This window comes from Semicossyphus pulcher, unplaced genomic scaffold, assembly GCF_022749685.1.
Source record: "Semicossyphus pulcher isolate SPU_LCO1_2020_fin unplaced genomic scaffold, fSemPul1.0.p SCAF_20, whole genome shotgun sequence".
NCBI lineage: Eukaryota > Metazoa > Chordata > Actinopteri > Labriformes > Labridae > Semicossyphus > Semicossyphus pulcher.
Genome location: NW_027211694.1, coordinates 22,935,662 through 22,949,757, shown reverse-complemented (window position 1 = coordinate 22,949,757; position 14,096 = coordinate 22,935,662). Strand labels below are relative to the sequence as shown.

At 44.5% G+C, this 14,096-nt stretch overlaps 1 protein-coding gene across 1 annotated transcript in view; it reads left to right on the top strand.

Moving 5' to 3' along the window:
- LOC138599679 (pleckstrin homology domain-containing family A member 5-like) overlaps window positions 1-14,096 on the top strand; it is a 241,962-nt gene that overhangs the window by 153,993 nt on the left and 73,873 nt on the right. The window contains exon 5 of the mRNA XM_069671435.1: window positions 8,119-8,172. Coding sequence (XP_069527536.1) covers window positions 8,119-8,172 — 54 coding nt within the window. The remainder of the gene's footprint in view (window positions 1-8,118; window positions 8,173-14,096) is intronic.

Sequence of the window (14,096 nt, the reverse complement as noted above, 5' to 3'; positions counted from 1 at the left end):
TTTGTCTGCACATCCGTCTTTATCTGTTTCGTCTATCATCTCCTGTCCGTGTGTTAAATCCGTCTCTCTTTGCCGGCTCTGTCTATCACTGCATCTCTGTTTGGTTTGTTTACAGCCGCCCTGCCACAAACTCACAACCCGACACACAAACTCTCTGTGAATGTTTTTATTTTCCTCGCTCGCTGCTGTCAGAAAGACTGACTGCTGATCTCTCCTACACATCAGCTCCAAAATGGGATCCATTCTGTAGTCCACACACACATTTTCTCTCAAAGAAAGGACTCTCGACTCCCCGAGAGAGTGAGAGAGAGAGAGGGACGGGGGAGAGAGAGAGAGAGAGAGAGAGAGAGAGAGAGAGAGAGAGGGACGGGGGAGAGAGAGAGAGAGAGAGAGAGAGAGAGAGAGAGAGAGAGAGAGAGAGAGAGAGAGAGAGAGGGACGGGGGAGAGAGAGAGAGAGAGAGAGAGAGAGAGAGAGAGAGAGAGAGAGAGAGAGAGAGAGAGAGAGAGAGAGAGAGAGAGAGAGTGAAAAACAACAAAAAGTCAGGATGACGGCGCTGAAATGAAATTTAGGACCCGAGCTTCTGAAAGAGACAAACAAACTGCACCAATTACACGCTCCACCTCCAAAAGAGTCGTCAGGATGCTGTTTCAATCCCGCCTCGTCTCTGAGCTGTGCAGCCGAGATACCGACCCCACCGCGCGCGCGCGCACACACACACACACACACACACACACACACACACACACACACACACACACACACACACACAGTTTAACACACTCTGTTTTACTGCTAACAAGTTCAGAGGGGCTGCTCTCTCTGTGGCTGCATCTTCTCTTTCACACACACTCTCTCCATCACTTTCACACACCCCATTCATCTCCCGTCCCAATTATCTCCTTTGTCACACGGCTCCTGTTAGGGAGGTGTCTCTGCGTGTGTGTGTGTGTGTGTGAGTGTGTGTGTGTAAATGAGGTGTGCACGGTTTGTATTTTTAAACTTGTTGAGCAGAGATGAGGTGAGAACGTCTCGGCTGTTTGACTGCAGCGATGCTGCTGAGGAGAGTTTCACTCCTGACAGGTGTGAAGACGACGTGTGAAAGAGTGAAGTGTCTTTGCTTTGAAGTTCAGTCTGAGTAACTTTAAGACACACACACTTTTAGCTGCAGTGTTCAGTACGGCCCATAACACAAGTAATCAAAGAAGTGATCAGCGAACTCATGATTTTAGAGCTTTAGCGACTGTTAGGCGACTTGTTTGTGTGTGTTTGTTTGTGTGATGGCGCTCGAGGAATGATCGTGAGTGTTTACAGGTGAGCAAAGATCTGTCAGGAGAATCCAATCCAAACTTTTCGGACACAAGAGCGAAGGCTGCACCACGCAGCCGCATACAAACATGTTGCAAAGGCAGGAACAGATGCAGAATTGTGCAGGATGATACGAATCACAAGAATCCCCTGTCACAAATCAGTCACTCCTCTGTTCAAGCAAGTCACATTTCTCAATTTAAGCAGGAAACTTGTGTGATCCTCTGTCATTACACCTTTAGTCAGCTCACTTCCTCAGGTTGCATCAGACAGTCGCACCAAACTTTCAAAAGTCTAGTTTATTGATAAAGCACATTTCATACGACAGGCGCAGACTCAGTGTGCTTTAAAAACATACATGACAAGCATATAAAACAGGAGCATTAAACATGAAAAGACACGATGTACAGGAAACAGATGAGATAAAATAACACATAAAAGATAAAAGGTAAAAGGTATAGCTGCCAACACGTCCCGCCCACTCAGCGTCACAGATAGAGGGCTTTCAGCAGCGCCGAGCACAGACAACACAACCAGCCTTCCACAAACGCACGATGACCACCACAAACAAACACCGCTGCAAAGAGAAACGAACAGGCCAAAGCCTCCACAATGAGTTTACTTCAAACCTGACTAATAAGCTTTACTTGTAACGAAGACACGGCTGTAGTAGACTTAAGTTAAATTGGTAGAATGTTCCAGAGAGTAGGAGCAGAATGGCTGAAGGCACCTTAAGCAGTCTTTTTGAATCTGTCCCAGGAATGAAGCTTTGCATTAGTTCGTGCAGGACACAGAAGTCATACGCTCCAGCTGACTGAATCATTGTTTCCAATCAGTAACACACCAATCACAGCCGCTCCTCACAACAAGGCGGTCACTTTAAATGCAACTTCCTTCTCTCATCCCTGCTACACCAAAGCTGCACACACACCGCTCCTCCTGCTGCTGCTGGCCATGCTTTACCTCCACCACCCCAGCCTCATCCTTTCTGGTCTGAAGCCTTTTACCCACTCTATAAGCTGTAGCATCCTGCTCAGCTGACAGGAAGCAGCAGAGCCATCAGCGCCAAACATATCTGTATTTTTGAATTTATCAATAACTGGTTAAATCTATAAGGAGAGTGCTGAAGATGCCTCACAGCAGAGTCACGTCACATAATGTGTCCTCTGCATCGAGAACCTGCTTCACACACTGGCTGTTTCTGACGTATTATAAAGGCGTCTTAGTGCCGCATGAGCCCTCAAGCCTCTTCACTTCATCTCACTTCCTCTCCAACTTTTAAATGAATATGAAAATAAATGAGCGGAGGCCCTAAGCTCCCCTCCAGGCTCTGGATCTGCACAGTCTGAGAGAGTTCTCAGATTGTCCCTGAACACCACAGAGGTGAATCGAGTGATCATCGAGGAGCTGCTTCAGCCTCCGAAGCTCCTGCGTGTGACTCCACGGGGAACGCTCACACTTTACTGACCACATATGATCTTTCTGACGTGTGTGCCTAAAATCAGAGACACAGACACATCATCTCAAGCCTTGAAATCTTCAATGCCGTCATCTTTTATTTATCTTAAAGCCTTCACAAATACATCGACCTGTTTGGCCTGACCTTGGGACAGCCAAAGCCGAGGCCCAGCGTCAGTAAGACATCTGTGAATGGACACTTTTGTTCAGGCAGTCAGAGGCTGTTGAAATGAAGCAACAACAGTTTCAGGAATCTGCTGTTGTTTAAATCAGCCACTGGGTCGTGACATGAAATACACGTGTACAGATGTTCTCAGAGTCTCGATGCAATCAGGAAAACTTATCCGAGCTGGCCCTCTGACAGTGGAAATCGATGGCAGGTACAGCTGGATGAGTTGTCCTGCCCTCTGGACCTCGGCCACGTGTTCACTGCATTAAATGATTTCCAGTAATCCCCTCCAGCTGCTTCAAGCTGAAGAAGCTTCAGTGAGGCTCCGCAGAGCAGAACCGCCTTCACTCTGTGCTGGAAATATTGTATTTAGGGATGCACGATATTTGTTTTTTTATGCCGATATTTTCCAACCCTTTTTGCCGATTGCTGATTTCGATACAGTTATATTAGGCACATGTTTTTTTCCACCTAACTACAGAGAACATCAAACTTTGAAAAACTGCTGCAGACATCTTGCACGCTTCTTCACGCTTGACAGAAGAGGCGTGGTGCAGGCACACTCGCACCAAGTTAACGTTGTAGCATTACATCAAACTTTTTTAGGGAATCATGGAACATTTAGGCAGAATTAAAGCTTTGTTTTATCGGCACAAACATGACATATCTGCCGATGCCGATAACAGATAATACCGTGCATCCCTAATTGTATAGGCTGTTAATGTTCAGCTCTGTGTGAGTTCTAACATAGTCTAGTTTAACATCATTTCTAACTCAGGGCAGAGTTTGTGTGTTACAGTTATAGTGCAAACACAGGCAGAAGGCAACCTAAATCAGACCTACCTCGTTAGACCTAGCTTACATTAGCATTACACAGTAGGGTGTGAGGGAGCAAGCACAAGCATGTTATAATAGAAACGTTGCTTTAATTAAATCAAAAACTTACAACAAATTCAGGTGAATCTTAATATCACACGAGAAATAAGGACAAAAACAGGACCCGAAAAACAATCAATCTGTCTCTGGGGTCGGCACGGTGGTGCAGTGGTTAGCTCTGTCGCCTCACAGCTAAAAGGATCCTGGTTCGAGTCCTGGCTCAGACGTAGAGGGCCTTGGTTGGTTTGTTGGTATCTTTCTTTTCTTCGACTGGGTTTATTGAAAGTTGTCAACAGTTTGGACAACAGCTCGGATTGAACCTGGATATCCTGACCTCTGTCGACTCTCTACATGTACGCTGATTAGTTTCCTGAAGGTGAACTCATTAAAGCATCAGCACATCAGTATTATGCAAATCTTTGTATAAAAGAATTGAACATGCGAGCTGGAGGCGACGAGTGATTACAGACACCAAAGTGTTTATTCAGTGTTTCCTGTTTCAGCCTCGACAACAATCATGTTTACCATCAGAGCCGTTATATTAAACACATGTGGACACGTGGAACTCGACCTGATTGATTGGTAAAGTTTAGTTAAGTTGAAATAAGATGCAAGTAAAATTTTGCACCTGTGTTATGTTAGGTATGTAAGTCGGCCGTGTAACTTTGAAGAAGTTAGCATTGACCTTTGTTCAAAATAATCGGATGAGATCAGTTAATCCAGTCTCGGCTTTTATCCGGATAAAACTTCCAGTTTGTGTTCAAACTTTCGGATTGGGAAACTCTGATACCAAACATCAGGATGATCCTGATCCCAGCAGAGGGGACGATTCAGGCCGGATTTCAGGAAGTTAATGTGATGAAACAACAACAACATTTTTACAATGATGTTGATACTTTAGACTTTTTTGTTTTTGAGGTAGACTTTAGGGTTGTGGAAAAAATAAAGGATCTTTGTGTGGATGTTGGCCGTCTGTATCTGCATCAGGTCGATCCAATCCAGTTTTCTTTGAACAACCGGGATAAAAGTAAAATGAATTAACTGGATAGAAAAAAAGAATCATCAAATCCAGATTAAGTCTTTTGAACGTCCGGGCCCTGGGTGTTTGACCACGGCCACTGCAAGCTGCTACTGTAAACGTAAATATGTAGCTAGAAATAAAAGCACACGGCCTAGAAGTTCATATTTCAGTGCACAGTCTGACCCCTCGATCCTACAGGATCCGTGTCCGATGCGTTCCGCCTGAGCCGTGGTTCTGGTCCGTCAGACGGCGCGAGCCCTCGCCCACAGGAAGCGTGTCTGGTCCGCAGCGCAGCGGAGCGCTGGGCCAAGCAGAGAACATTATCGCGCGAGAAATGTGACATCACGCGATAACATCTGTTAAAACAGAGCAACACACAAACAACAGTTCAGTTTGCACCTCTGAGGTTGATCATCTGATTTTTGTGCTTCTATGGCTCAGCACACTACTTAATTTAAAGTGTTCTTTTTCAAGATTTCAAAAACGAGTTTGTACACTGTGTTTCATTTTGAAATGCCCGGCTGCTGTATGCTGTTTTCGTGTGTGACTTCCTGTTTGGAACGATCTGCTCTGTTCAGCTTGACGCGTGCTTGAAGCGGCCTCCGTCAAAAATAGACTCGGCACGTATCTTTAGCGGAGCAGAGCGGAGAAACGCTTCTGGGACGCGCCAGAGACGGACCGCGGCGCGTGCTGTGGACTCACGAGCACTGACCTGAATGGCTGCGATCGACTCCGGAGGTCGCGGCGCACACGGAACGCGGCGGAGACGGATCCTGTGGAATTTGAGGGTCTAATTTTCCCCAGTAACGGCCATTGTTCGTACCAAGCTTTTACCTGGTTCTCACTTTAGTAACGACATGCTCCTTTGTCGCGCTTAATGTAAACGGTCACCAATTTTCTCTCTTCTATTCTCCTCCATCTCTCTCCTCCGTCACACCTCCTCCTGCTCTGCCGCGGGCTGTTTAGTGAAAGTCAGCCCTGCGCAGATCTTCACATATTCACACGTCAGTCACTGCGGAGAAGTTTAAATGAAGACATTTATAAAACCCACATCCTGAAAGTAGCTTTGTGTCCCCCGGGGGAAGTTTCCCTCCTCTCATCTCATCAGGGTGTACTGTACGCCTCTGCAGCTCCTGCTTTCATTAACCACCGTCTACTTTCCTCTTTTACACACTTTGTGATAAATTCAGCTCACTAATATCTTGTTCTGTTCGTCTCCCTGGTGTTTTGTTGTAAGCCGGCTGCTCCCCCCGTCCTAACAAGTTCAGAAGGAGGAGTTTTAAAGAACACTCTGTTTCTTTCTCTCCTCCTGCTTCCTCCGTCTGTCTCCTCCTTTAATTATTCACAGAATCCTCTCAGATGTCTGATTGTTCAAACAACACAAAGATATGAGAATGGGAGAAAATGATAACAGACAGACCCGCGTGAAGGAGAGGAAGTCTGAGAGCCACAGAAACAAGATGGATAATGGGGGTCTCTCTGTGAGCGATGGTGGGCTGATGGGCTGATCAAAGCCGTGTCTGGGGAAGCTGATGGAAAACTAGCCTGGCTTTAAATTAATAATCAGATCGCCTGGAGCGAGACACGGGTAGATTAGTGTTTAGAAGAACAAAGACTTTGAGCAGGAAAGCTTCCTGTTTTCTCTTTAAAGCTCCTGAAAAATGGAGAGACATAATCCAGAGAGCGGCTGGGTGATGTTTCCTCTGCAGCATCTGCAGCTTTATTTAGTTTTACACACATTACAATGAACACAGCACGTAAAGTCAGTTCATCATACTTTATAGGTAATATTATAACATATGTAAGTGTACATCCAATACAGAAGGAGGCTGCACTTATAGCATGGAACGATTTACTCATGAACACATGAACTGGAAGCTTCAGAGCAGAACGTACACACCTCCTGTTTGAGTTCTAATATAGTTATAATAATACACACCTGTCAGGACCCGGCTCATGAGCCAGGACAAAAGGAGGAAATACACAGTTGCTTTAACTTATATAAAGGTTTATTACAAAAGTAAGGTGATACAAAGGTTACGGGGTGTCTGCTGGTGGATGTCAAGTGTAGTAGTGTCAAACAAAACTACAAAGATGGCCGCAGCCAACCAAACACTAACATGGTGGAGCGAGATGAAGAGACAGAACCTTGGGAGCACCTGAGGAGACTGGCCAGGTACTCCAAGGTGCACGGAAGCCCCGCCTACCAGGGACCTGCAACACAGAAAGAGTAAACACATCGCAGGACGTCACGCCCTGAAATTTACCTGAAATAAAAACTTTCTCTCTTATTATTCTAGCAAAAAGTAACTTAAATTAAAACTTTCCAAGGTGCATGAGTCATAGGATAACATTACAACAGGTGTGAATGTGAATTCAGTCGATGCAAAATGTCACAGCAGCAAGTTCTCCTCTGTGACTGTGCAGGTCAGTAAGGGCGGGGTCACACCAGCGCTGTTTAGTCCGATTGAATCGAACCCCGGAGCATCTGCCCCCCCAGTGCGGTTCGTTTAGGTTGGTGTGATCACCGGACTCGAACTCCGGTGTGGACCAAACAACGGTTTTGCTGAGCAGTTATATCGTGCCCCGGGTTCGAATCCCATCCTCGGCCCTTTGCCACATGTCATCCCCACTGTCTCTTCCCCTGTTTCCAACGCTGTCCTCTCTCTCTCTGTGAATAAAGGTATAAAAGGCCAATTTAACTTTCTCATCTGTCACCTGAACACTCTCGAGTCCTGATTAAAATCATCAGAACACCTGAAAAGTCGGGAGAACAACTCAAGAGAAGAGATGGTGTGAACTTTCCTCGGATTCAATCTGCAGTAGAATGAAAAAACAGCGATTTCCTGGGTGTGTTGATGGAGACAGAAGCAATCGATCTCAGGCATTCAGATTAAGGCCACTTTGCAGATCACAGATCAAAAGCTTGAAGAACTCGATGTGAAATCAACACATAGCTCTTTAAACGCCTTGTTTTTGATTTGATGTTTTTGACGTTTGGTGTTTTTCTGACTTTATCAGATCTTAACTTCACAGACTCTGAATTCTGCTTTTTAATGTGTTACAGATTACAGCGTGTCCTCTCTGAACTCATCACAGATCCGTGTTTCATTTGCACAACAACAAAGACATGTCGCTCACGTTACCTCTCCTCAGTGACACAAGAGCTACCTTCAGTCATGTCCTGTTTTATGCTTCATGTTATAATTTCTGTCATTTCTTACTTCAGTTTGATTTGAGTTCTTATTATTTTGTCGTTCTCTCTCCCTCCTTTGTTCTGTTTCTAGAATGAGTTGTGGAAAGCTTGTCCACCCTGACAAGCCCACAGAGGCTCCTGACAGGTAACGACCCCTCGCCCGCTCCAGGAGCTGCTTTGGCTTTGATGCTTTCAAAACTAAACTTTGCTTTTTTCAGCGACTAAAACTAGAAGCTGTTGCATGCACAACGTGTTGCTAGCAGTGGGTTTGTTTACCCGCGGAGGTTCACTTGTTTGCCGTCCTGACTTGACTTCTCTGATTAGTTATAGATTGTGCTAACGTAGCTAACTTTTGAGTTATTCAAACCTAAATCATGAACTTTTTCCTAAAACCTTACAGGTAGATTCGGTTCCTAAACATAACCAAACTTTTGCATGTCCAAATGCATAAAAAATGTTTCACAGCGAGCTTTATTTTGAAAGTCTAACCTAACATCGATCATTGAATATTGCTAACTTTATTTTCAAAGTTTAACCGTACATTGCATATTTATTACCGCACACTTCTGCACGAGCAAACCTGACACTAAAATGGCCGTTAAATATTTGAAAGCATAGATTCACTGGCAAAGCTGTGAGTGAGTAAGTGTTGCAGAATACGAGCTCCACATTTCCCCTTGAAAAACTGCTTCCTTATCATCTTAAAAAATATATAAAGAAGAAGTCGTTCTGCAAAATCATCAGCCGTATCTCAGGCTCTGATCCGCTCAAAGGACGGAATACGTTTTTGGACGACTTGGAGCTAAGCTAGCCGTCTCCCCTGCTTCTCTTTATGTCGCTAAACTAGCTAAACATGCGCCGAACACACAGAGAGGATTTCAGTCCTTTCATGTGACTCTGTGAGGCGGCAAACAAGTCAAACTGTTCCTCTAATCCGAGTCAAACCTAATTGGTGCTCCCCCACCACGCGAGCGCTGACTAACCCTCTGATCCAACATGTCAGGACGCCGCTCCCAGCTCTGTCTTCATCTCTAATTCAAGGCTTCATTCCTCCGTGTGAGAATTATCTTACTTCTTGTTCCTGCCTCTTGCTAACACTAACTTGGTTTCACACTCTGCGTGATGTGTCTGATGAGCCGCTGTGCTACGCTAATGCAGGAATGATATTCTGGGTGATTGATGTGATGTGTGTGCAGAATACGGCGGGGAGAGTTAAAGTTTCCTCTCTGGGTAATAACGCCGCGCTGGCTTTAATAGGAAGTTCCTCTTTTTCTGCTGCAGTCTGATCAAATGAAATCCACTTTTTTCCTTTTTGGCTTTTATTACTTCTGAAGTGATGAAATGAAATCAGGTGTCAGGCAGCCACTGAGGCTGCACTCACACCTTTACTCGCATAATGACAAAGCAGAGGCCCGGTACGTTCTCCCAGCTAAAGCCGTCAACTGTCTCATATTGAACTGTGACTCGCTGGTCAAAGAAACGGAAACAGGCCATCATTTTACAATAAATATCATATCATACACTGATAGGATTCAAAAGGAGAGTCTCCACCTCCTCTCAGTGAACAAAGAAGACGCCTAAACCCCCCGGAGCGGGCGCTGCCATCATCTGTATCCAGAGTGTGTGCAGTAAAGATCGGCTGGTGGAGCCGCAGTATCAACGACCCGCACCTTCCTCTACCCGACACACACCTTTACCTTGTGTCCTTGCCGTGTTGGAGCCCTCAGGTGTCCTTGGCGTGTTGGAGCCCTCAGGTGTCCTTGGCGTGTTGGAGCCCTCAGGTGTCCTTGGCGTGTTGGAGCCCTCAGGTGGGCTCAGTCTGCAGCAGAACAGCTTCTTGTGTCGGTCTGAAGCAGATATTCACGCTGATGGAAAGTTCAATGACTGTAGTGTTAGTGTTAGTTACGTCTCCTCTCGCCGTTCCTCCTCTACTCTGCTACTCGGGAACAGAACGCTGCAGGAGCCCCATTTGTCCACAGAGCTGTCAATCATGAGGCCACACCCCCTTTTTATAGCATCAAATAACTAATTAAAAGTAAACTTGTGAGAAAAATGAACACTTGGACATAAATTAGCAGATAAGAAGGTGTATTTAATGCGATCGAGTTAGCTCTGGTTCTAGAAGTTTCTGTACTATCCTTATCCACATCTGGCAACGTCACGTTCCCTTTAGCTCCACTTATTAGTCAGAAACGATCTCTGGATTGTTTGTACACTTCCTGTTTTAAAGCTAGTAATGTAAAAGCAGCAGTGTGACTCCGTTCGTCTGAAACAACACAAAGTGAAAATCAGAGACGATAAAATGATGTTTCACACAAAGCTGAGTCATCGTTAACATCACTCACATTCAGAGTAAATAAACTCTGAGCTCGCAGCGCAGGAAGACAAACTGCAAACAAACGGATCGGGGGGGAAAAGCTCTCTGATATCTGAGTAACAATCATCTCACACAAGCCGGTTTCATCACAGGGAATGAGAATAAACAGGAAGGAGTTTGTGGAGGAAAGGTTAATAAAGGCCCAGGTAACCGTGAGAGTGAAAGATGAAACGGAAGACGAGATGAGACAGAGGGACGAGCTGAGAAGGCAAGAAGAGGGAAACACAGATTGGCTGTGCGATCAGTGGAGGATTCTCGTTGTGTGTGTGTGTGTGTGTGTGTGTGTGTGTGTGTTTCGGTCACCCTACTTTAGATGTAGGGCTCTTGTTACTGGAGGCGAGTGAAGGCCTTCTCTCTCACTCACAGTCAATTGGCCGGCAATTCAGTGTCACTGACAGAGCAACGAAACGGGAGCAATTTCACAACATCCGCCTCTGGCAACAATACCTCTCTGTGTTCTAATGGCTAAATGCCTTCGCTCGCACACACACACGCACACACACACACACACACACACACAGTTTAGTGTAGTATATGAGAATGTCGCCAGCTCAGCTGAAACATATCTCATCATGAATTTAATCTCGCTGTGAATTCTTCACCTCACCGTGTTCGGTCAGTGAACTTCCCAGGATGCTTTGGATAGACAGACGCTGTTTTTGCAGCCACATTGTGGGTTTGTTAGAGGACGATAAAAGAGACACCTTCAAAGTAAAAAACTATAGTAATAATAATGTTTACTGAGGTAATGAATCAAGTGAGAAGTGGCTCTTTTTCTTACAGCTGCTGTACGATCAGAAGGAATGCAGGTTTAAAGAACTTCTGCATTAGTTTCACTTTTATAATCAGAGGCTGTTTCCACTTCGTACAAGTCTGTGTACTCGATGCACGACTTTCCTCTTATTGTCTGTTTTCTCTCGTTTCATGCTTGGAAACATGTTTAACAAAGTCTCCACTGGACCGGACAATAAATACTCGGGGTGGGAATCGCAGGGTAGCTCACGATACGACATGCAATATGTGGCCCAAGATAACGATAATATCACAATACAGCGATTCTGTGATGGTTGATATATTGCGAGACAATCACTGCAGTTTGGTGTCAGTCTCACAGACTCTGTAAACTCCTGCACACAATCCAACCTGCAGAAACTACATTTATTTGAACGTTTCAGCGCTCGACCTTCATCAGGCAGACAGTGTTTGTTTAACAGAGTTTGACACAAACTGAGATGAAACAATGAACGTGTTTTCAGTCTGTGAATAACATTTACAGAACTATAGAAGTGTGAAAACAAATCAGGACTTTGCATTTGAAAGTTTACTCGTGCATCTCTTAACTTCATTTCACCGCTGTACGACCTTATCCCCCTGTCTTCTTCTTCTTTTATCCTGCTGTCTTCTTCTTCTTTTATCCTGCTGTCTTCTTCTTCTTTTATCCCGCTGTTAACTTCTTCTTCGGCCATTTATTTCTGTTCACGTTACCCTCGTTCATGTCATAAGCGCCGCCGCGAGGAGTGATGAAGTTGTGTTGGTGACACAAAATCGTAGGGAAATCTGGAGCGCAATATATTTGTAAATTCAAATATCAACATTTGCACGAGTCAGGACGACGACGTATATCAGTATCGATATTTTGTCCCTCTCTTATTAAATACACTTTCTGTCAGTACAAAGTCTGAGTGATGAGTTAATATGGAAACAGCACAAAGACACATAGAGACAGAAAGTCTTTACACCAAGGGGCAATTTATGAAGGCCAATGAACCAAACTGGAATCTGTTTGTCGGGGGAAGCCGGAGTACCTGGAGGAAGAGAAAACCCTCACACAAAAAAAGACCTTGATTCCAGAACATTCTTGCTGCAAAACTTCTCTAAAAAAGTAAAAAGTTTTAGTAAAAGTTGTTGACTGACACTTCTGGAGACAACAGTGATCAAACATCTTTCACCTACAGAAGCCCGGCCATCCTCGAGAGAGTTACAGCCCAATGAAAAGGCCAAACAGAGACCCTGTTCAGACGACCTTCTCATGCACTCGGTCGTAAACGTGTTTAACTTTACATGCTTTAAAAACACCCGAATATTCACTTGTATACTACAGGTCAATGTCTGCATTCTTTTTACGAGCGTAACTTATCGATGCTTGCAAGTAAACTCCTGCGCACTGTCCAGCTATGCAAGCTAATAAATGTATTTTCTGCAACTTTGGACAGCGGGAGCTTTTACTTCTCTCCTACGCACCTGTGCAGAACCTTTTCTCTACTTTTAAATGTGTGTTGCTGCCAAAGTGCAGGTTAGCATATTCTCAATACTGTTCCTAAATGCAGTCTATGTAGGCATGGACTGATGGACTGAAGTTGCTGCTGTTGCCCTGCGAATGTGCGCGTCCTAATTTGATGTGAGTTGCAGGTTGAGCTGTGACAGCATGAAGAAATCCAGAAGTCCAGTTGCCTTGACTTTGAACCTCGTGATATCTTGTGCCATGGATGTCAGAGACATAGTCTAAAGGCACGTTCACGTTCGTACATGTTACTAAGAGTAAACTAGTTATTTCTGCCAGTCAGTTTGAGGTCGGTTTAAACTCCACTGAAATCCCAAATCAGAGGAGAATCACAGTTTTAATTAGAACAACAGACCCGTTACAGCTCGAGTGCTACGCGTCTCTAAAGAACTCTAAAAGGAACAATTATCCTTTTAGTGTTTTTCTATTAACCGCTGGAACTCCCTTAACTAATACCAGTAATTTACCCTCTATTAGGAGCTAAGTATTAAGTGCAACAAGCTAATGTGCTAAGTGCGTTTTCCAAACTGAGGGATGGATAACTGCTGTGAGGATCCAGAATTACCTTTTAAAGATTCATGACATTAAGATCTCTGATATCATCTGCAGATGAGATACCCTCTCATTACATCTCTCTGGAGACGTCACTTCCAGGTCGAAAACAGACCCAGACACATTCTGTCTATCGACAGGAACTAGAAGTTGATGTTTCTATTTGATATGTGAGTTAAGTCAACCTTTAATTTGCAGAGTTTGAGTTTTGCCTTCAGCGGGATAAACGTTGCTGAGTAGGCTGAAATATAGAAAGTAGATTATCACAGCTGCCAGAGTTGAATATGGAAGAGCTGCCGATGTGCTGAAAGGCATTTCAATGGTGGGCATGCTCATTAATCTCCTACCAGCATGCCGACTTTAAATAAAGTGCTGTTCTTTACTACATGATTAATTAGCTGTGATTAACTGTGCCTTCATTTAAGATCGAAGGTGCGAGGATGAAGAATGAGATGTTCATGAGATGATGGTGTTACAAAGAGTTCAAAGACGTCCGTTATTCACCTGCTATCTTACTGCTGATCTGATGAGCAGTGTGGGACGATCACAGGTGATACACCTGAGAGACGAACCAGTGTGGTGTTTATCACAACCAGCAGTCGATGTGTGTCTGAAAGCTCAGGCCAGACTCTGAGGTGCAGGTGTGGTCAAAGGTGTCAGAGACAGAGAGGCAGAAAACAAGATCGCTTAGACCTGTTTCAAAAATATTAAAGAGGCCTTATCTCGTCTCGTTTTATCGTAACCCAAACCCAAACTAATAAAGCCCGCAACATTTTCAACCAAATATTTGTATTCATTAATTACAGATAAGGAGTTTGGATCCATCCATCATCTATACCGCTTATCTCGTACAGGGTCG